This window comes from Onychomys torridus, chromosome 2 (assembly GCF_903995425.1).
Source record: "Onychomys torridus chromosome 2, mOncTor1.1, whole genome shotgun sequence".
Taxonomy (NCBI): Eukaryota; Metazoa; Chordata; class Mammalia; order Rodentia; family Cricetidae; genus Onychomys; species Onychomys torridus.
In genome coordinates, this window is record NC_050444.1 from 133931635 (window position 1) to 133952265 (window position 20631).

The following is a 20631-nucleotide window of genomic DNA, read 5'->3' on the forward strand; positions in this document are numbered from 1 at the left end:
AGCTAAATAGTGATGATGGACACGTACTGCAGTCTATGAGAACAGGAAAACAGGAAAGCATGTCTGCACTTACCTCCTCACACTTCCTTTTCTCACTTTCCAGTTGTTTGCATAGAGTCTCTTGTTGCTGGGAACTGGCTGCTTCCCGCTGGTCCTCCTTATCCTGCAAGGTCCTCACTTGCCTCTGGAGCTCATTCATGTCTTGGTCCAGGAGTACCCTGAGGGCAGTCAATGCACATCACTCACTCTGTGTACTGCCACACTCTGCAAATGATTCCTAGACCCCCATCTTTTGTGCCAGCAAGAGGGAGCTTGTGGGTCCAGCAAAGTGAGGTACAGTTATGTGTCTGCAAGGTAAAGGGACCCAGGCAGGGAACCTCCTAGTAATAGAAGCTTTTCCTTAATTCTCCCTCTTACCATCAAAATTAACCCATGAAGAAGAAATAATTTTCCTTATGGTAGAGAGCAGAAAGATGTGGCACCAAGAACAGCTAGGACAAAGCTGAGGTGGGGCTTTGAATCCATATTCCTTCTTCCATAGTGCTTTACAGGTTGACCCCACAATCTTCTGGCTCCACACATTGCTGGTACTGGTGCACACATGGCACCCTGCTACACCTGACTCACAGACTGATGAGCTGCAATGCTGAGGAGATTCACCCATCCTAATGAGCACCATCAGTACCTGCTCTTTCAGAGAGACTTGTCAAATTTTAGTTCCTGGAAAGACTTTTTGAGGATTTCAAACCGAGATTCTCCACATCCAGGAGAGTCATCTTGAAGAACATGATGGTGGCGATGATGAAGCAGCACTGATGGGCATTAGAGTCTAACATTGGACAGACAGCCTCGCGCTCTCTAAGCAGTCTAGGTGACCGGCAGGTTATTGGATGGTAGACCATGTGAGACACTGGCTCTTGGCTCTGCACCTCTCGCTCTTATGTTCCTTGGATAGAAGTGCAGGCACTCTAAGGATTGTTGTAGCTTCATTCTGCCAATCACACCTAACTCCACACCTTCCTCACTGTCATTTTTGCTGTATCCCAATCTCTGTCTGTGTATGTGAGCAATCCCTGCTGTCATCATCTCTTTCTTCTTTATGGTTCTGGTAGGTAGCTAGTTAGATATTGGAAGACATCAGGGTTGTACCCTTCCTTCATAATCAATAGCTTATAAATCTAAGAATAGGAACAATTGGACGTTAAGTACTGGCCAGGGGAATGGACCTATGTTCTATGTCATGCTCTGTAGGTCTCATGTGAGTTCCGTGGCAGACATTTCACGAGGGCTGGGGAGCTGAGGGAAAACAGTGAGATCCTGTGAACCAGTTTTGGTTCAAGGGCCTGCAGAAGCGCTGAGCCCTGGAGCTGAAGTGACACTGAGCTGCTGGAACTGAGAGGACCTTGGGCTGTCTACAGTGCAGTCTGGGAGTTCAAATAGAAGTTGAAAATGGGAAGTCTGAATCAAAAAGCAGCTCGGGGATTTGCCAGGAACTACCAAAGAGAACAGACACTTCACCAAATACATGGTTTCAGCGATGAAAGACTAGCAGGTCTTGAGACTGACAAGGTTTGACAAGATCCTCTGTTTTCCCTGTAGCCTGAATCTCTTCACCAGTCCATCATTTACACAGGAGACAATTTTCTTCCTAAGTCACAACTGAATCCTGGAACATCCTCTGTTATTTTTCTGGTGTTGGCTGTTGAACCCAGGGTCTCATGCCTGCTAGGCAACTGCTCCACCACAGAGCTACACTCCAAGCTCCACAATCCCTTGCCTAAAATCCTTCAGTGGCGCTTACACTAGAGCCCCAACTATTCAATGTGGCCCGTCCATCACCTCTGCGTGAACCAGGCGACCTGGCTTTCTGGATTCATTTTCTCACCAGCCACTACTCTCCCAAGCCCACCCAACCTTTCCGTGTCCTCCCTCCTTGACCTCTTTGTCACCCCTCAGCTCCTCATGCTCACTGCTTTGCTCTCACCCCAAATGCCTGTCACTGAGGAAGGCCTTCTCAAGCCCCCAGTTCCACAGATGGTCCTGCTGGGTGCTTTCATGGCCTCCTGAACCTCCTCTAGCAAGATGCTCACCATATATCACTACAGTTAGAGTGCCTCAGGGCAAGGGCATTCATTTTAGCAGTATTCAAACTCTGCTTTAAGTGTTCAGATTGCATCTGTTTATTTGTTGGTGTGCACGTGTCATAGTTTTCATGTGGCGGTCAGAAGACAGGGTGCAGGAATCGGTTCTCTCCTTCCACCGTGTGAGTTTCAGATTGAACTCAGATTGTCAGGATTGGAGGTGAGGATCTCTACATGCTGGGGTATCTCACTGGCTCTCAAATTCCCTTAAATTTTTTTATTGTATGGGTATATGTGCACATGAGTGAATGAGTGAGTGTGTGTGTGTGTGTGTGTGTGTGTGTGTGTGTGTGTGTGTGTGTGTATGGAAGTCAGAGGACGGTTTTGTGGAGTTGGTTCTCTCCTTTTCACATTTCAGTGGGTTCAGGGGATTGAACTCAAGGAGTCAAGCTTGCATAGCAAATGCTTAACCCACTGAGCCACCTCCTAGCCCCTCAAACTCCTTTTAAAATAACAAACAAACAAATAATTTTTGAGCAGTGCTAAGATTGAATTCGGGCCGTTGTGCATGATTGGTAGGTACTCCACCAGTGAGTGACATCCCCAGCACTCACTATAGTGTTACTTAGAGCAGAAAAACAAACAAAATCTAAAACACATACATTAAGCTCAGTGCAGTGGTGCATGTCTGTAGTCCCACCTCACAGGAGGCTGAGGCAGGAGGATCACATGAGCTCAGGAGTTCAAGGCAAAGCCTGGAGGACAACGTAGCAAAATTCTATTTCAGACAACCAATCAACCAAAGTTATATTTCTGTGTATAGTCAGAGGTTTCTAGAGAACTGGAACCAATTAAATATGTACAGTAGGGATGTGTCACATGAACTCACAGGGCCAGAGCTGAATAGGTTCACAATAGTCAGCTGCTTCAGAGCTGCTCCATCTAAGAAGCCAGAAGCCTCAGAACACAAGGAGGTCAGCAGTGCAGACCAGTTCCAGGCTGATGAGGGTCTGAAAACTCCCAGGACAGCTGCTGGTCCACAGCCACATTCAGAGGGATCCAGGGTCCCTGCATTGTTCAGTGGGGGCCCCACCTTTGGGAGAGCAATATTCTCCTCCTCTCCCCTTCACATTCCATCTGAGCCCCAAACTTTTGGAAGTTGCTGCTCATTCAGAGTGGGTCTCTCCCACTCAGGATGCTGACCCACAAGCCGATCTTGTCCGGCAACCCCCACAGACACCCAGATGTATGTTTTACTGATGTTCTGGGCATCTCTAAAGCAGTCAGGTTGACAACCATGATTAATTGTCACTATGTAAGAGACTACTATACAACAATTTAAAATGAGAGTATTTATGAAACTGTACACCATCAACAGGAAATCCCAGATGTCTGGAGTCAACAGATTCCTAAGTGTTGCAGAGGCAAGGACGTTTCATGAGGAGTCAAGAACATTTTAAATTAAATGAAAGAACATACAGACTTTATGGAATGCATCAGAAGCAGAGAAACTGGTACAGGTAATTATGTATGTTATAAAGGAAGGGAAATCTAAAACCAAATACTCAAAGTTTTCGCCATAAGAAGCCAGAGAAGGACTAGCATTATAACCCCAGAACAAACCAAAGAAAAAAATAATACAAATGAGAACCTCAGCCAGGTGTGGTGCTACATGCCTGCAATTACAGCATTCTGGAAGCTGAGGCAGAAGAATTTCTGTGAGTCTGAGACAAGCTTGGCTATATAGTGAGTTCCAAGATAGCCTGGACTACAAAGTGAGACTCTGTTGTCTCAAACCAAGTGGGGTACAGCGGCATCCATGTAATCCCAGAACTCAGAAGGTGGCAACATAAGGATTGGGAATTTAAGGCTAGCCTCAGCTATATAGTGAATCTGAGGCCAGCCTGGGCTACATGAGACCCTGTCAAGAAGTATGGGACAGTGGGGTGGGGGTAGACAGATAAATAGAATCAGGAAATTAGAGAAAATGAAATACAAACAAAGGTAGTTCTTTGAAAAGATCAATGCAAATAGACAAATCTCTATCTAGACAGGTGAACCAAGATGCACAGAACATAGAAATTATTAATACCAGAAATGAAACTGGGACCACCTCTATAGATCCCACAGATATTGAAAGGACAATAAAGGATATTATTATATCATTATACCACCATAAACAACTCTATGCCCACAGATCTGATAAGTCAGATGATGAATGGACTGAATTCTTGAAAGATGTAAACAACGTAAAGTCACATAAGGAAGAATAGACGACATGGGTACCATATCCACTATAGAAACTGAATTCTGCTGAGAGTGGTGTGCTCACATGTGGTTCCAGAAACCTGGGGCACTGAAGCAGGAACATCTCTTGATCCCACACATTTGAGACCAGGCTGGGCAAGACTTTCACCACAGAAGAGAAGAGTGAGGGCCTGGGAAGATGGCTATGTTGGTGAAGTGCTGGGAACCAAATCCCAGTTCTCCTCAGGAGCAGCCAGTGCTCTTAACCAGGCCGCCTGTCCACCTCACCCCAGCCCTTCCATATCTTTTTTTTTTTTTTTTTTTTTTGGTATGTGGAGCTGAGGATCGAACCCAGGGCCTTGCACTTGCTAGGCAAGTGCTCTACCACTGAGCTAAATCCCCAACCCCCCATATCATTTTTTAAATGGGGGTTTTCTTAGTTCAGCATCTGGACTTGTGGCAAGCTTGCTGGCACTTCTTGGGTGCATGGCTGATATGGTTATCTGCCCTTCGACCTACAAGCACTATCATCCATTAGAGTTGTGTCAGCTCAGGGTACGCTTGTCTTGGGGTGTTCTGCTGCACTCTTATGAGCAGTACTATCTAGGATCTAACTGCACTATGACAGGTTAGCCCACCATCTTGCAAGACATGGCAGGTGAGGCAAGTGTTTTCCCTTCATTCATACAAATATCCAGCCAGTCACATACTCAAACATTCATCCATTCAACAAATATTTACTCAGTAGTATTTTGGGCTAGGCCCAAGCATAGAACTTCTAAGTATAGCTGGATGTAAGATTCTGAGCTACAAAGTATATGTGAACATCTCTGTGAGTTTTTAGTGGATAATATATTTTTTTTCTCAAAATATGTATGGCTCATTTGAACATCATACAAATGAGAAGCACTGTCATTGAGGCCCAGGGCATCCAAAAGAATGTTTTAAGTCAGAATTGTAACACTTATTTTGAGGGGGCAGGGAATTGACAGTTCTTATCCTTGAGCAGTTTGTTGATGCCAAAGATTCCTATAATGATCCAGAACTATCTGAGAGAACATTAGCCAATGGATAAAAAAATATAACTTCAATGAAGCCTGAATTTGTGCAGATCATATCAGAGAGTCAGGCAAGCAACACGTTAGATTTCACAGGTTAATCCACTTCCGGCAATCTCCCCAGGCAGGCCTTCCGCCCCAGGAGCCCCACTCCCTGGTGGTCCTCACCTCCTCTGCTGCTCCCCCTGCAACTGCTCCTGCAGCCTAGCCTCACCGCTCTTCGCTTCCTTGATCTCCTCCTGTAGTTGCTTCTTAAGCAAAACACAAGCATCTGAAAGGCAGACTTGTCCAGCCTGGTCTAGTTTCTGCTGCAGGTCCAAAATCTCGGAGGAAAAAGTAAAACGTTATGGACGGTGTAATCCTTTTCAACCACAATACTAAACAGAACAATAGCAGGTACCTGTGATAGGAGATGGGAGGGGCTGTTGGGGCTCCATCCTGGTTTGTGTTACAAAGATATTCTCATGCTTCACACCGTGAAAAGGAATCTGCACATGCATGTTGTTGGTAGCTGAGCATGTACATGTTGTGAATGGTTTATGTGTCCTCACTCTCTCCTGCCCCCAACCAGTCCGGGTGCCCTGGAGGGGACAAGGTTGATGCTAGCAGAGACTAGTTGACTCTGTGTTCCAAGTACCTGAGCAAAACCATCCAGAGGACAAGGGAAGAATGAGGGTGAAAATGAGGGGCACAGATATCATGGGTACCAGAAGCCGGCTATGCCCCTGAGCAGAGGGGCCAGGCCTCACTCTCAAGTGCCTGCCTGCCCATCCCTGTTCTGCCTCTTGGTCTCCCATGTAATCACTGGCTAGAGGATGAGACAGAAGACAGTTTTTTTTCATATGTTAATCCACCATCTTCTCAGATTGTTAGCTCTCCAAATAAAGCAAAGGTTGTTTTTTGTTTTGTTTTGTTTTGTTTCCCTGTATACCCTTGGCTGACCCAGAACTCGCTGTGCAGACCAGGCTGCCCTCAAATTCAGAGATCCACCTGTTTGAAGGGGTGCACCACCACACCCGGCAAAATGTGCAGTTTTAGGATTCAGTTCCTCTTTCTTGCTCACTGGCTTCTGCAAGTGACAGGCAGCAATGAACGAGCTGGTGTCCTGACCATACCCACTGTTCATTGCTGCAGTTATAGGCTAGTGTGGACACATACAGCAGCTTGTCTACTGTATTCTGTGGCAGTGTACCATGCTTGTCTTTACTTTTATGCTGTTTGGAAGAGGAATGCACCCTCATCTCCTGACACACATATGCTGTTTAGTAGTTTCAAGGTAGTAAGACAGCAATGGAGGGGGATATCTACACACACACACACACACACACACACACACACACACACACACACCTACCTGTTCTATTCTGTTGGTTTGGTTGGTTGGTTTTGTTTTTTTGAGACAGGATTTCTCTGTGTGTAGCCCTAGCCTTCCTGGAACTCACTCTGTAGACTAGTTGGCCTTGAACTCAGAACTCAGAGATCCACCTGCCTCTGCCTCCCAAGTGCTGGGATTAAAGGCATGTGCCACCACTGCCTAGCTGTTATATTCTATTGATAGCTGATGTTAAGCAATCCAAAAGGCAGGCAGCAGTCTTAGAAAATAGCTTATTTCACAGCAAAAATCTTAAAATTATAAGATGAGTGATGGCTCAGTGTTAAGAGCACTTGCTGATCTCGAAACAACCTGGGTTCAGTTCCCAGCACCCACATGGCAGCTCTCAACCATCTGTAACTCCAGTTCCAGGGATCCAAGCCCTCTTCTGACCTTCTCAGGCACCAGATGTGTGTGGTTCACATACATACACACATGCAGGCAAAATACTCATACACATACAATAAAATAAACAAAGAGATTTTTAGAAATTTTTAGAGATTATAAAAAAACCCATATAAACAGCCAATTCAAATGAGAGAAAATAAATTCTTTAATATTAAAAAAGTATAAATATCCTGTGGTTTCAATCAGTTTTAAGTTCATATTATAGCTTTAGCTAAATTTACATTTGTGTATATATAGACATGTGTGTATGTGTGCGCATGCACACACATGTGTGTAGAGACCAACCAAGAGTTGATAAGGAGTATCCTCCTCTGTCTCTTTCCAGCTTATTTTTTGAGGCAGGGACTCTTGATGGCCTGGAGCTATTCAGCTAGGATGGTTGGCCAGCCAGGTCCAGAGAACCCTCTTGTTTCTGTTTCTCCAAAGCTGGGATTATAGGCATGCACTGTGGGTTCTGGGGATTGGAACTCATGTCTTCATGCTTGTATGTCAAGCACTTTACTGTCTGAGCCATCTCCTCGGTCCCAGAAATTTACATTTTTAAAAAAGATTTATTTATTTATTATGTATACAGAAGAGGCCGCCAGATCTTATTACAGATGGTTGTGAGGCACCATGTGGGTGCTGGGAATTGAACTCAGGACCTCTGGAAGAGGAGTCGGTGCTCTTAACCACTGAGCCATCTCTCCAGCCTGAAATTTACATTTTTTAACTTCATACATTTTTCAAAAATATACAAGGCTTATTAGAATGATAGAATGGAATAAAATTATGAAAAAGAGGAAAAGACAGGGAGAGTAAAGGAAAGGATTAGCCTGCACCCAGGTTTGCACACAACTGTCTCTTAAGGTCCTCAGGGAGCAGGGCTCTAGATGTGTAGATAATTACCATCCTGACTTGAAGCATGAAGATAATTACCTTTTCCTGAGCATCAGCCACTTTGGATTTCTCCCCAGCCAGCTTCTCCTGAAGGCTCTGCTGGCATTTAATGCTTCGAGCCTGCTTGAGTCCTTCCAGCTCCAGCTCCTTGACCCTCTGCTGACAGTGCTTCCACTCCGCTGTGAGGGAAGAGTGAATCCTGGCGCTGTCCAGCAGCTTCTCCTGAGCCTGCTTGAGTTCAATTTTGATCTAGAGGTGGGGCAAAAATAGAAATCATAGAAACAGGGCTGGGGATGCAGTTATATGGTAGAAAGTGTGCCTCCCATTTCTGAGGCACTGGGTTGGAGACTCAGAGTATGCATGTGTGCGCGCACACACACACAAAGATAAAAATAAACATGGTGCCTGGCAAGATGGCTCAGCCAGTAAAGGTGCTTGGCACCAAGCTTGATGACCTGAATTAAACCCACTGGATGTTACATGGAGGAAGGAGAGAACTGACTCCCAAAAGTTGTCCTTTGACCTCTGTGTATGCGCCATGGTACATGTGTACCACACTCACACACATACATCACACACATGATTATATGGTTATGAATGATGGTAATAATAGACTTCAAGGAGTTATCACTGTACTTATATACTAGATTAGCCAGTAAGTTTTTAAGTGTGACAGTTCCAAGAACTGGTGAGGATGTAAGTGAGGCTGATTCTTACACAGTGCAGATAGAAACAGACCAGGTAAACATGTGTGTAACCTATGCACTGTCTCTATAGTTGAACGATCTCACTTTGCTCTCTTCCCAGAGAGTTTACACTTACAGACACTAGCACACACACTTGGGCGAACACGTCAGTGTCCTTAAAAAAGTAGAAAGACAAACTAGCAACCCTAACTGTTTATACTACACAGGAAAGAGGGCTACATTCATGAGCTGGGCATTTCTGAAATAATGAACGTCATTAATTCCTGAAGACAAGAGAAATGCCATCTCCAAAGACGTTGATGGACGTGTAAAAGTCAAGCCTCATGGAGAAGAAAATACATGAAGAAATTACAACCTAAGAGCCAAATGCTTCCCTGTAATTGATGGGTCAAAGGCCAATGGGAAACAAGCTATCGCTAGCCTTGTCTCTATAACAACACAAAGAAATTCTAGATTGAGCATTAATGAACTGTCCTTTCCCAGCGAACACTTACTTTTTCTTCCCATTAAACCAGTGCAGTGTCTCAGTCCTCCTCATGTTCTCATTGGGTACTGACACAGGGGCGACGATTGGAGGGTTGGTGGCACTTTTGAAACATTATTGACAAACTATTAACATTATTAACAAATCTGTTAATGTTCCATCTCTTCTCGAAAGGAACTCTGGCCTGTCGGAAGCCTGGAGTTTTCATTTTCAAGCATAACCTTGCTGCAAGAAAAGTCCAGCAGGTGAGCAGGTCAAGGAAGAAGCAAATGGTGGGGTACTTGGTGCCCTGGATTGGCTCAGGGTCATGAAACCTGAGCCTCTCGTTGTTAATGAGGAGGTCACCCGTCCTTTCCCAGCACAGGCTGGGAAAGCGGACGCTGTGAGAGTCAGGGATGGAGCCCACAGGCACGGTTTAGAGATGCTGCTGATGTCAGAAGGCACTAGTGTCAAAGCTGTTAAGCCAGTGACCTCTGCCTCCAGGGTAGCTTCTGCAGCCCAGAGAGGATCCCGTCCAGTGTCTCAGTGTTGCTGGTGGCGCAGAGCGTATGTGAGAAGGTGACTGGGATGCAGTAGGGAAAGAGTCGGCGGAGTGGCCAGTGTGGTGGCTGACAGACTTTCCCTTTGTAACCTGTTAGACTGCACATCGACATTTTATCCACACTCTTTGTAGTATAACCTACAACAACATGGTTCAAAGGTAACCAAATCAGTGTTCTGGGACGTTAATTTCTCTAGTAAGCACACCTAACAGTAGAGAGCCAGAGTTTGATCATCTGAGTGGATTCTAGGAAATCAGTCCTGCAGTGGTTAAGAGTGCTTTTGCAACACATTCCCAGCACCCTCATTAGTGGCTCACAGCCAAATGTAACTCCTACTCCAGACTATGCAAGGCCTCTGGCCTCTAGGAGTGCTGGCACTCATGTATGTACACACACACACACACACACACAAACACACACACACAAAAACACACACATGTGCATACATCCATACACACACACTCCAGCACATACCCATACATACCATACACATTCATGCACACATACCATACCTACATACACACACATGAATGCACATACCCCATGCATGTGTATACACACACACACACACACACACACACACACACACACAGTCCCTGCGTTTGCAAAGTTGAGGTCTCAAAATGACTCCAAGCTGAGGAGAGGGGTAATGTGGAAAGTCAAACCCACCCATGTTTCAGTTCAGACTCTCCAGCCTGTTAGCTTTGCAACCCTGGTGCCCTAACAACTGTGAGGAGGTTTATGAGACATAAGGTCAACCTGCACGCCAAGGGTAGTTACTGTATATGATGCTGCTACATGCCTGGTTCTAAGAGAGAGGCTTCAAACAGTGAAAGGCATCTCTCTCTAGGAAGCCATAATCTATCCATTTCCAGAAGACAGCCCATTCAATACATATTTATATGGGGCCAATTAGGGAATGTCTTTCTAGTCATAGTTTCATAAGGAAGATATGGGATTGCTTGAGGATGTTCAGAGTCCCTCAGTCAAGCTTGTGACCTCAGCATTTGATAGGTGGAGACAGGATGATGAGAAGTCTAAGGCCAGTGTTGGCTTCATAGTGAGTCCAAGATTAGCCTGGTCTACAAGATACTGTCTCAAAACCAAACAAGCTGCTCTAAGATAGCTCAATTAGTATTCCAGGATTCTGTCACTCCCAGTTTGGCAGAACTGGGGATTAAACTCAGGGCCTTGAACATGCTAGGCAAGCACTCTGCCACTGAGCTACATCCCCAGCCCCTGAACATTCAAGTTCAGAACCTTATACAAGATACATTCTAAGATACATTAGAAACCAAGTCTGTAATGTACATTTATAGAACTGAAGTGTAACTGGCATTATTTACATGGTGCCTTGTTCTGAACATTCACGTGTTTAAAAACAAAAACAAAAACAAAAAACATCTGTGAATCTGTGACCCTCCTATGGATGCATCTACTGGGGAAATCCAGCTAGCTATATCCAGCTCTTGCAGGGGAACAGTAACTGAAATGAAACCAAACATTAAAATATTTGAGATAAAGAGCTCAACAGACCATGTCACTATAACCCTTTTCCTGTTTGGGGACCAACAGTATGCATACCCTGACGGCAGCAGAAAAGGTGGAAGAAGGGAATTAAGAAACAGCTGACAGGGCTGGAGGGATGGCTCAGAGGTTGAGAGCATGGGCCAGAGGTCCTGAGTTCAATTCCCAGCAACCACATGGTGGCTCACTACCATCTAGAATGAGATCTGGCGCCCTCTTCTGGTGTGCAGGCAGAAACACCATAATAAACAAACAAACAAACAAATAAATAAGTCGTTTTGTTTTGTCTTGTTTGTTTGTTTGTTTTGAGACAGAGTTTCTCTGTATAGCTTTGGAGCCTATCCTTATGGTGATATTTTATTTGTACTGAAATGTGATTTTATTTGTATGTTAATAAATAAAGTTGCCTGGGGGTCAGAGCTAATAGCAAGCCATAGCAGAAGCTGGGCGGTGGTGGCGCACACCTTTAATCCCAATCACATGACAGACAGATCTCTGTGTGTTCAAGGATACAGCCAGCATGGAGACACATGCCTTTAATCTCAATACCAACCATAGAAGACCTGGAGGTCTGTACAGGCAGGCAGTGACGAGGAGGTCATATGGTTGGGTTTATAACCAATGAGAAGGCAAAACAGAAAGTTAATAAAAAGACAGAGACACAGGAAGTAGGTCTCTTTCTGAGGCGAAGGATGGCATCGGCAGAAAGGGTTTTAGTATCAGCTCTTAGCTACTGCTGGGACTTCTTGGGCTTTTAACTCTGCATTTGGCTCTGTGTTTCTTATTTAATAAGATTGCTACATCTACATTTCCTGGAACTCACTCTGTAGACCAGGCTGGCCTCAAACTCACAAAGATTCTCCTGCCTCTGCCTCCCGAGTGCTGGGATTAAAGACGTGTGCCACCACGCTCGGCTCTATAATAAATAAATAAATCTTTTAAAAAAGAAAGAAACAAGGAGAAAAAGAGAGAGAGAGAGAGAGAGAGAGAGAGAGAGAGAGAGGGGAAGGAAGGAAGGAAGGAAGGAAGGAAGGAAGAAGAAAGGAAGAAAAAGAAAGAAGAAAGAAAGAAAGAAAGAAAGAAAGAAAGAAAGAAAGAAAGAAAGAAAGAAAGAAAGAAAGAAAGAAAGAAAGAAAGAAAGAAAGAAAGAAAGAATAGCCTTGTCCATTTACCCTGGGCGGAAACACTGAGAACCACGCTTTGGTCACGCCCAGCTGTGCGCAGACTCACCTTGACGTTCTCCTCCTGAAGCAGACTGTTGTGCTGTTTGAAGTCCAGGCTCCTGCCCCGCTCATACCGCAGCTCCTTTTCGGCCGAGTTGCACAGGACCTGTAGGCGGTGGAGCTTCTGGCGCAGCTGCTGCACTTCCCCCTGATGCTGGTAGTTCGCTCTCTCTCCAGACCTTAGGTACTGAGGCAAACATTTAAAGAGAGGAACGCACTCAGAGAGCACTGGTGGCGCGCGTGGGTTCAAGCTGTCAGCACAACTGTAGGAATCTGAGTGCTCACCTACAAAGGTTTGGGGTGTTGGTCCATTCACCTACCATAAACGATGCTTCTACACCTACGGCTGCTTGGTGATGCTCCCATGATTCAAATGCTTCTACACTGGCGTGAAAAGGCCAGCAAACTATGGGAACAAAAGCCGCGGTGCATGGACAAGTAACCTTTCTAATGTCTCATATCAATGAAAGGCAAACAGAATAGAGGATTGTAAAGCAAAACACCCATTTTTGAGTCTCAGAACTACAAAATTCCTTAAAAATTAAAACAACCAGAAGCCCATACTATTTTGTAGTTTTAAAAAAACACTTAATTTAAACTTGTATTTTAATTGATGTCTACGGGCATTTGCCTGCATGTATACCTGTGCACTGCTTACATGCCTGATGGCTGTGGAGGTCAGAGGAGTGTCAGATCCCCCTGGAACTGGACTTACAGACAGTTGTGAGCTGTCATGTGGGTGCTGGGAGTCAAACCTGGGTCCTCTGGAAGAGCAGTCAATGCTCTTAACTGCTGAGCCATCTCTCCAGCTCCACATTTAATTTTTTTGTTGTTGTTTTTGTTTTTTCGAGACAGGGTTTCTCTGTAGCTTTGGAGCCTGTCTCTGTAGACCAGGCTGGCCTCGAACTCACAGAGATCCACCTGCCTCTGCCTCCCAAGTGCTGGGATTACAGGCATGCGCCACCCGGCCACATTTAATTTTTTAATTTTAATTTTCATTAGTGTGTGTGTGTGTGTGTGTGTGTACACATGTGCACATGATGCCATGATGTATGTGTGGCAACCAGAGGACAACTCTTAGGAGTTTTTTCTCTCCTTCCACCATATGGATCCTGGGGATGAAACTCAAGTCATTAGGTTGAGCAGCAAGTGCCTCTTACCAAGCCATTTCATTAGCCCAGCTAAAAAACAATAATAAAAAATTAAATACAAACCAAAGTTCAAATACTGGTTTCATGGGAAGTTCATTCTTGTTATGGATACAGGCATTAAATCCTCCCATTCAGGGATGTGGATGGTGTGGGCCAGAAAATGAGTCAACAAACCAAGCCCTTCATGGGCCTCAGCCAAGCATCCTTCAGAATTTGATTATTATTTTTTTTTCTCTTTCCGAGACAAGGTTTCTCTGTGAAAGCCTGGCTGTGCTGGAACTCACTCTGGAGACCAGGCTAGCTTCAAACTCAGAGATCCACCTGCCTCTGCCTCCCAACTGCTGGGATTAAAGGTATGCACCACCACCACTGGGCTCAGAATTGATTCTTTCTTAGCTCTTTATAGGAAGAGGCTTCATTGTTTATTTAAATGTATTCATGTGATATTTCAAATTAATTACTTCATAAAAATAATTACTTGGTATTCTGGTTTTATCCAAAAGCCTTGACAATCTGATCAATTTCAGTTAATCCCTAGGACACAGATTTTATCCTAGGTCAGCTAAAACATCAAGTTTGGGGTCCAACTTGGGATAAATTCACCAACATAATGTATGATACCATAGGAGGCTTTGGGGAGGCAGCTCACTATCTTCTTTGGGACAAGTGGAGTGAGAATTATATGCTTCCTGTAGGTTGTTAGCAAAGGGAAGTGCTGTGGGATGTCTTTCTGTATGCTGTGAATATGTGTTGCTCTGATTGGTTGATAGATAAAGCTACATTGGCCTATGGCAAGGCAGCTTAGAGGCAGGCTGGAAATCCAAGCAGATATATGGGGAGAAGAAAGGAGAGAGAGGAGAGATGCCAGCTACCGCCAAAGGAGCAGCAATATGTGTAGCTAGGGTTTTTTCCCTCCATCTCCCGCCAAGCCCCTGCAGATCCACAACCCGCTTATAAAATAATCACCCAGACGCTTATAATACTTACAAACTGTATGGCCGTGGCAGGCTTCTTGTTATCTACTTCTTCTATCTTAAATTAACCCATTTCTATTAATCTATACTTTGCCACGTGGCTCATGGCTTACTTGTACCTTACATCTCCCTTGTCATGGTGGTGGCTGATTGTGTCTCTCTTCTCAGCCTTCCACTTCCCTGAATTCTCTTCTCTTATTCTGGGAAATGGAAGGCTGAGGCAGAGAGACGCTGCCAGCCGCCATGAGGAGAAGCAGATGTTAAGATACCGGTAAGCCACAAGCCATGTGGCAAGGTATAGATTTATAGAAATGGGTTAATTTAAGATATAAGAACAGTTAGCAAGAAGCCTGCCATGGTCATACAGTTTATAAGTAATATAAGTCTCTATGTGTTTACTTGGTTGGGTCTGAGTGGCTGTGGGACTGGCAGGTGAGAGAGATTTGTCCTGACTGTGGGCCAGGCAGGAAAACTCTAGCTACAAATAAATATGCCAGCAGACTGGTAACACCACAACCATGTGGCAAAACATAGATTGATAGAAAGGGGTTAATTTAAGATGATAGAGCTAGCTAGCAAGAAACTTAAGCCATTGGCCATACAGTTTGTAAATAATGTTAAGTATCTGAGTGATTATTTTATAAGCGGCTGCAGGATCACGGGAGCAGGCAGAACTAGAGAAAACTTACCACTACAGGGGAGCAATTGGAGAAGCAGCCAGTGACTCAAGCTCTAGACTGTGGAGGAAGTGGACGGGGTTTCATTATTTCCTCAATGTGGGCAAGTACCGCCTATCTCATTCCAAAGCCTCTGTTCCTCAACCTGTAAGATGCACTGATTACATTCCTATCCCATCATATTGCTTAATGCACGTGGGTGGTTTAGTGTGGGACCTAGAGCACAACAAAATACCCAAACATTAGAAACAGTTTTAGGCCTACAAAATTAAGATAATACTGCTTCCAACTTGGTTCAAGAGTACTAGGAAAGCAACCAAATCTGTCAGCATCCACAGCTGACATCACAAAATACTTCGAACTGATAACACTCACAGGCTTGCTCATGAGAGAGGCTCCTATTTATAAGCATTCTGAGAAGTTTAGCATCTGGCTGGTAGTGTTGTTAAAATTGTACATTTAAGAAGATTAAGCTAACATAGCACAGTACTAGATACTACCATCTTGGCATCAGGGTTGAAGACCACACACACACACAAACACACACACACACACACACACACACACACACACACACACACACACACACAAACATATGAGAGAGAGAGACAGAGACAGAGACAGAGACAGAGACAGAGACAGAGAGAGCAGAATAGTCATCACTGCACAGACTATGATAGGAAAAGCACCTGTCCAAACTGTTTTCTTTTCCTTGCCATTGTAAAGAGATGAGATTATGGGGCTGGAGAGATGGCTCAGTGGTTAAGAGCACTGGCTGCTCTTCCAGAGGACCTGGGTTCGAGTCTCAGCATTCCCATGGTGTCTCACAACCATCTATAACTCCAATCCCAAGGGATCCAACACCCTCTTCTGGCCTCTTCAGGCACTGCATGTGATTGGTGCATAGACATACATGCAAGAAAACACACAAACACATTGCAAAAAAAAAAAAAAGAAAGAAAGAAATTTCCTTATTTGGGAAGCAGAAAGTTCAAATACAAATAATCAATTTTCCCTCATGAATTAATTCCACATTTATCTTTTTATTTCTTTCTTTACAACAGGTAGTTTCCTTTCAATAAATCTTACTGCTACAACTGACTAGTCACATACAAAATAAAGGTATCTGATAATGGATTCAAAATTTTTGCAGTTGGATAATGCTCTTGTACACTGGTTTAATAAAACACTGGTTGGCCAGTAGCCAGGCAGGAAGTATAGGTGGGGCCAGCAGACTAGGAGAATGCTGGGAAGAGGAAGAGAGGAGAGAGAAGTCACCAGCCAGACACAGAGGAAGCAAGATGACAAGGCAGAACTGAGAAAAGGTACCAAGCCACGTGGCTAAACATAGATACAAATTATGGGTTAATTTAAGTATAACAGTTAGTCAGTAATAAGCTTGAGCTAATGGCTGAGCAGTTATAATTAATATAAGCTTCTGAGTGATTATTTTATAAGCAGCTGTGGAACCATGGGGCCGGGCGGGACTGGAGAAAATTTTTGACTATAGATTTTATTATAAAGCTAAAAGTGTACAAATGGTCTCAGAAGAAACAAGCATTTTAAAAAAGTGTAAATGGGGATGAGTATAGTGGTGCACACATTTAATCCCAGCACTTGGGAAGCAGAGGCAGGTGGATCTCTGAGCTCAAGGCCAGCCTGGTCTATAGCAAGTTCCAGGACAGGCAGGGCTACACAGAGAAACTGTGTCTCGAAACAAACAATTGTAAATGGGGGCAGGGTCTGGAGGAGATGGCTCAGAGTTTAAAGCGCTTGCTATACAAGCAAGATAGGTCAGGTCCCTCAAACTCACAAAAAATGGGTGGGTGGGTGGAAGTAGCTGCCTGACTGTAATTCTTGCCTTGGAAGGTAGAGGCAGGCAATCCTTGAGCAAGCTGCTAGTTAGACTAGCCCTATCAGTCACCTCTGGGTTTGATTGAGAGAGCCTGCTGCAAAGATAAGGTGGAAGCAAGCTCTTCTCTTCCCAGTTCCCTGCTCTAACTCACTGTTCAGCCAGTGATACAGGACCACCACAGAGCCAGAGTCCAGAGACCGTCAACTTTTTCCTATGTCACCAGCATCTTGTCAGCCAGAAGGTTCCCAGCCACAGCCAAGAGGGATACATGCCTCCAGAACAAACGGATGACAGACAGTATCCCACAATGCCTGTCTACCTCGGAAGACTCTCCTTCTCCATTCCTCCAAGAGCCAACAGACACCCAAAAAATCAGCTGGAAGCAGTTTTTGAGAGGAATGACGCCCCTATTCCCATCTGCCTGCTTTTATTTATTTATTTATTTATTTATTTATTTATTTATTTATTTATTTATTTATTTATAATAAGTGAAAGTCTGGGGTGTAAGGGTTTTGTCCTTAATTATGTCATCATCCTGGGACAAGGGCCAACCTAAAAAGCAGGTGGACCCTCTGTGCCCCCCACTTCTCTCTTCCCTCCACATGGTCTCTTTCTCTCCCCTCTCTCTCTCCCTCTCTCTCCCAATAAAGCTCTAGAAAGGTTAAAAAAAAAAAAAGATAATCTAGAAAGGTTAAAAAAAAAAAGATAAGGTGGAAGACTGATCAAAGATGATTTCCAACACCAACCTTGGGCCTCCAGTCATATGTGTGCTCATATGTGTCTGTACACATGTATACTCACAAGCAAGCAAGTGTGCATACACACCACACACACACACACACACACACACACACACACACACACACACACAGGCATGAGAAGAATTTTAAACTGCATAGATAGGTGTTTATATAATAAAAACATGTATCTCAATGGAAAGTGCGAGGAAAATAAAGAGATGGCCCCCTGAGGGGTATCAAGTATCTAATAAGATATATACAGAATATATGATGAACTTTTACAACTCAATGAGATAAGACAAATGTAATCCAATTAAAGCTAGGGAAGGGAGCTGATTAGACATTTCTCTAATGACAGTTCGTGAGAGACTGATGAAAATATTTAAAAATACACCATGTCACTCATTAGCAAAATAAAAATCTAAGCTACAATGAAATACTACTTTATAGACACTAAAATGAAATAATAATGGTTTTGGCAAAGATGGAGAGAAGAAACTGAGACCATGTACATTACTTGTGTGACCCAGGAGTTTTATTCTTTGATGTTGACATATAGAATTAGAAATATATGAGCTCTTGGGATGGTGGTGCATGGAGCTCTGGCACCAGGGAGACTGAGGTAGGAGGCTCTGGAGTTGGATGCCAGGCAGCCTGAGCTTTAGAGAGACCTCGACTCAAAAACAACAACAAACAAAACCCAAATCAAACATGAGATAAATATACATAAATGTTCACAGCATTCCTATTCATGATAATCAATCGACAACTCCCATAAAATATGGTGTAACCATGGAAAAAATTAAGCAGCCTGAAAAAGAATGATGAATCACTGATCCATACACTACCATCTTGAATAAGCTTTGAAAATCTATAACTTGAAACATGTCAGTCACAGAGGGCCATCTCTTATACAATGCTAACTATGCCAGAAAGACCCAGAGTAGACAAATCGATGCTGACAGAGAGAAGTTCAGTGCTTGTCTGGGGCAGGGGCAATAAAGGAAGTAGGGACTAATACAGGTGGGAGTGGCCTAGAAGCTTGAACTGTCAACTTGACCTGACCTAGAGCCATCCAAAAAAATTCCGGTGAGGGGTCAGATATGCGGTGCTACATTTTCTGACATCTCTTGCTTTTTTTAAGAGACTCCACTTTTGTCTGACTTTGCAGCCAAGTTAATAATACACCTCGAGATAATTTTAAAACTGTGCACTTAGCCTCTTGTCCTACTGTGTACTAGGCCTTAATTCAGCCTGCCTTTAAGAGTGATATAACCAGGGGCTGGAGAGATGGTTCAGCAGTTAAGAACACCGGCTGTTCTTCTAGAGGTCCTAAGTTCAATTCCCAGCAACCTCATGGTGGCTCAACACCATCTGTAATGAGATCTGGTGCCCTCTTCTGGCCTGCAAGGATACATGCAGACATTACACTGTATATACAATAAATAAATAAAATCTTTTTTTAAAAAGTGATATAACCAACCTATCATGCCTAAGATTTCCCATGTAATTGGCTTTTACAGACTAAGCTAAATGCACAACTTCAATTTTATGTTATGGACTCTTCCATACCATGATCCAGAATAATGTTATGTTATGTTATGGTGTGTGTGTGTGTGTGTGTGTGTGTGTGTGTGTGTGTGTGTGTGTGTAAAATGTGTCCTTTTTGCCAATGGATCATAAACAGCACTCAAGACCTCACACAGATATTATCAACCTATATCCACATGTTGCTTGCAACATTTATGGGATATTTATTTTGTTTAAGGTTGCTTCAACCTGCTGACTGTTTTCAGCAAATGACCACCACCACCACCACCACCACCACCACCATATACACACACACACAATGCTCGACATTTTCTTAGAAGTTTATTTTGTAGTTTCAAACGTTCTATTTGTCATTATGTGAGAGTGTCCCTGTTTCTGTTGAGAATTTCATACATGTATGTAATGTTTTGATCGATCCACCCTCATTCCCTGCCCTCCTGGTCTTCCCCTACCTTCCCTCCATGTTCCTTCCCGGTTTTGGTCTTTGTTACTAGGTGTTGATGCTTCAGACAAAGGGGAAAGATACAGCAAACTAACCAACTAGCCAGGAATTACTTTTCAGACACTAAGTTACTCGCAGGCAATTTTTTTTTTTTCTGAGACAGGGTTTCTCTGTAGCTTTGGAGCCTGTCCTAGACTAGTTCTTTAGCCCAGGCTGGCCTCAAACTCACAGAGATCCACCTGCCTCTGCCTCCTGAGTGCTAGGATTACAGGTGTGCGCTACCACTGCCCGACTCAAAATATTTATAGTCTTGGCTAAGCATATCTGTGATCTTATCATTCAGGAGTGAGTTAGGAAGATTGTGAGTTTGAGGCTAGCCTGGGCTACATATTGAATTTCAGGGTAGCCTGGCTGCAAAGCAATACCCTGATTCCCCAAACCAACCAAGCCAACAACAAAACCCTAAACAACAATAACAAATATTTTGTAATTGTGTTCCATTAAGCATCTTCTCAAGCCTGCTGCTCTGGCCCAGTGTCCTAGAAAGGGAGAGCTGGGGGTCCAAATGGGGCTTATTGTTGGGCGTTTGATGTCATGCTCTTTTTGGGTTTCTGAGCCAAACAAGATCTGAATCTCCGTGTGTGTGTGTGTGTGTGTGTGTGTGTGTGTGTGTGTGTGTGTGTGCAGAGACAGAGAGACAGAGAGATCTGACA

General features: G+C 43.9%; 1 protein-coding gene across 3 annotated transcripts in view; it reads right to left on the minus strand.

Annotated features, from left to right (window-relative positions):
- The window catches only part of Ccdc30 (coiled-coil domain containing 30), a 96642-nt gene that overhangs the window by 26510 nt on the left and 49501 nt on the right, over positions 1 to 20631 (minus strand). For all 3 annotated transcript variants that reach the window (XM_036179620.1, XM_036179619.1, XM_036179618.1), the window contains exons 6-9: positions 12536 to 12715; positions 8085 to 8294; positions 5555 to 5709; positions 74 to 218 (exon numbers count right to left, since the gene is read on the minus strand). In XM_036179620.1, the coding sequence (XP_036035513.1) occupies positions 74 to 218; positions 5555 to 5709; positions 8085 to 8294; positions 12536 to 12715 (690 nt within the window). The remainder of the gene's footprint in view (positions 1 to 73; positions 219 to 5554; positions 5710 to 8084; positions 8295 to 12535; positions 12716 to 20631) is intronic.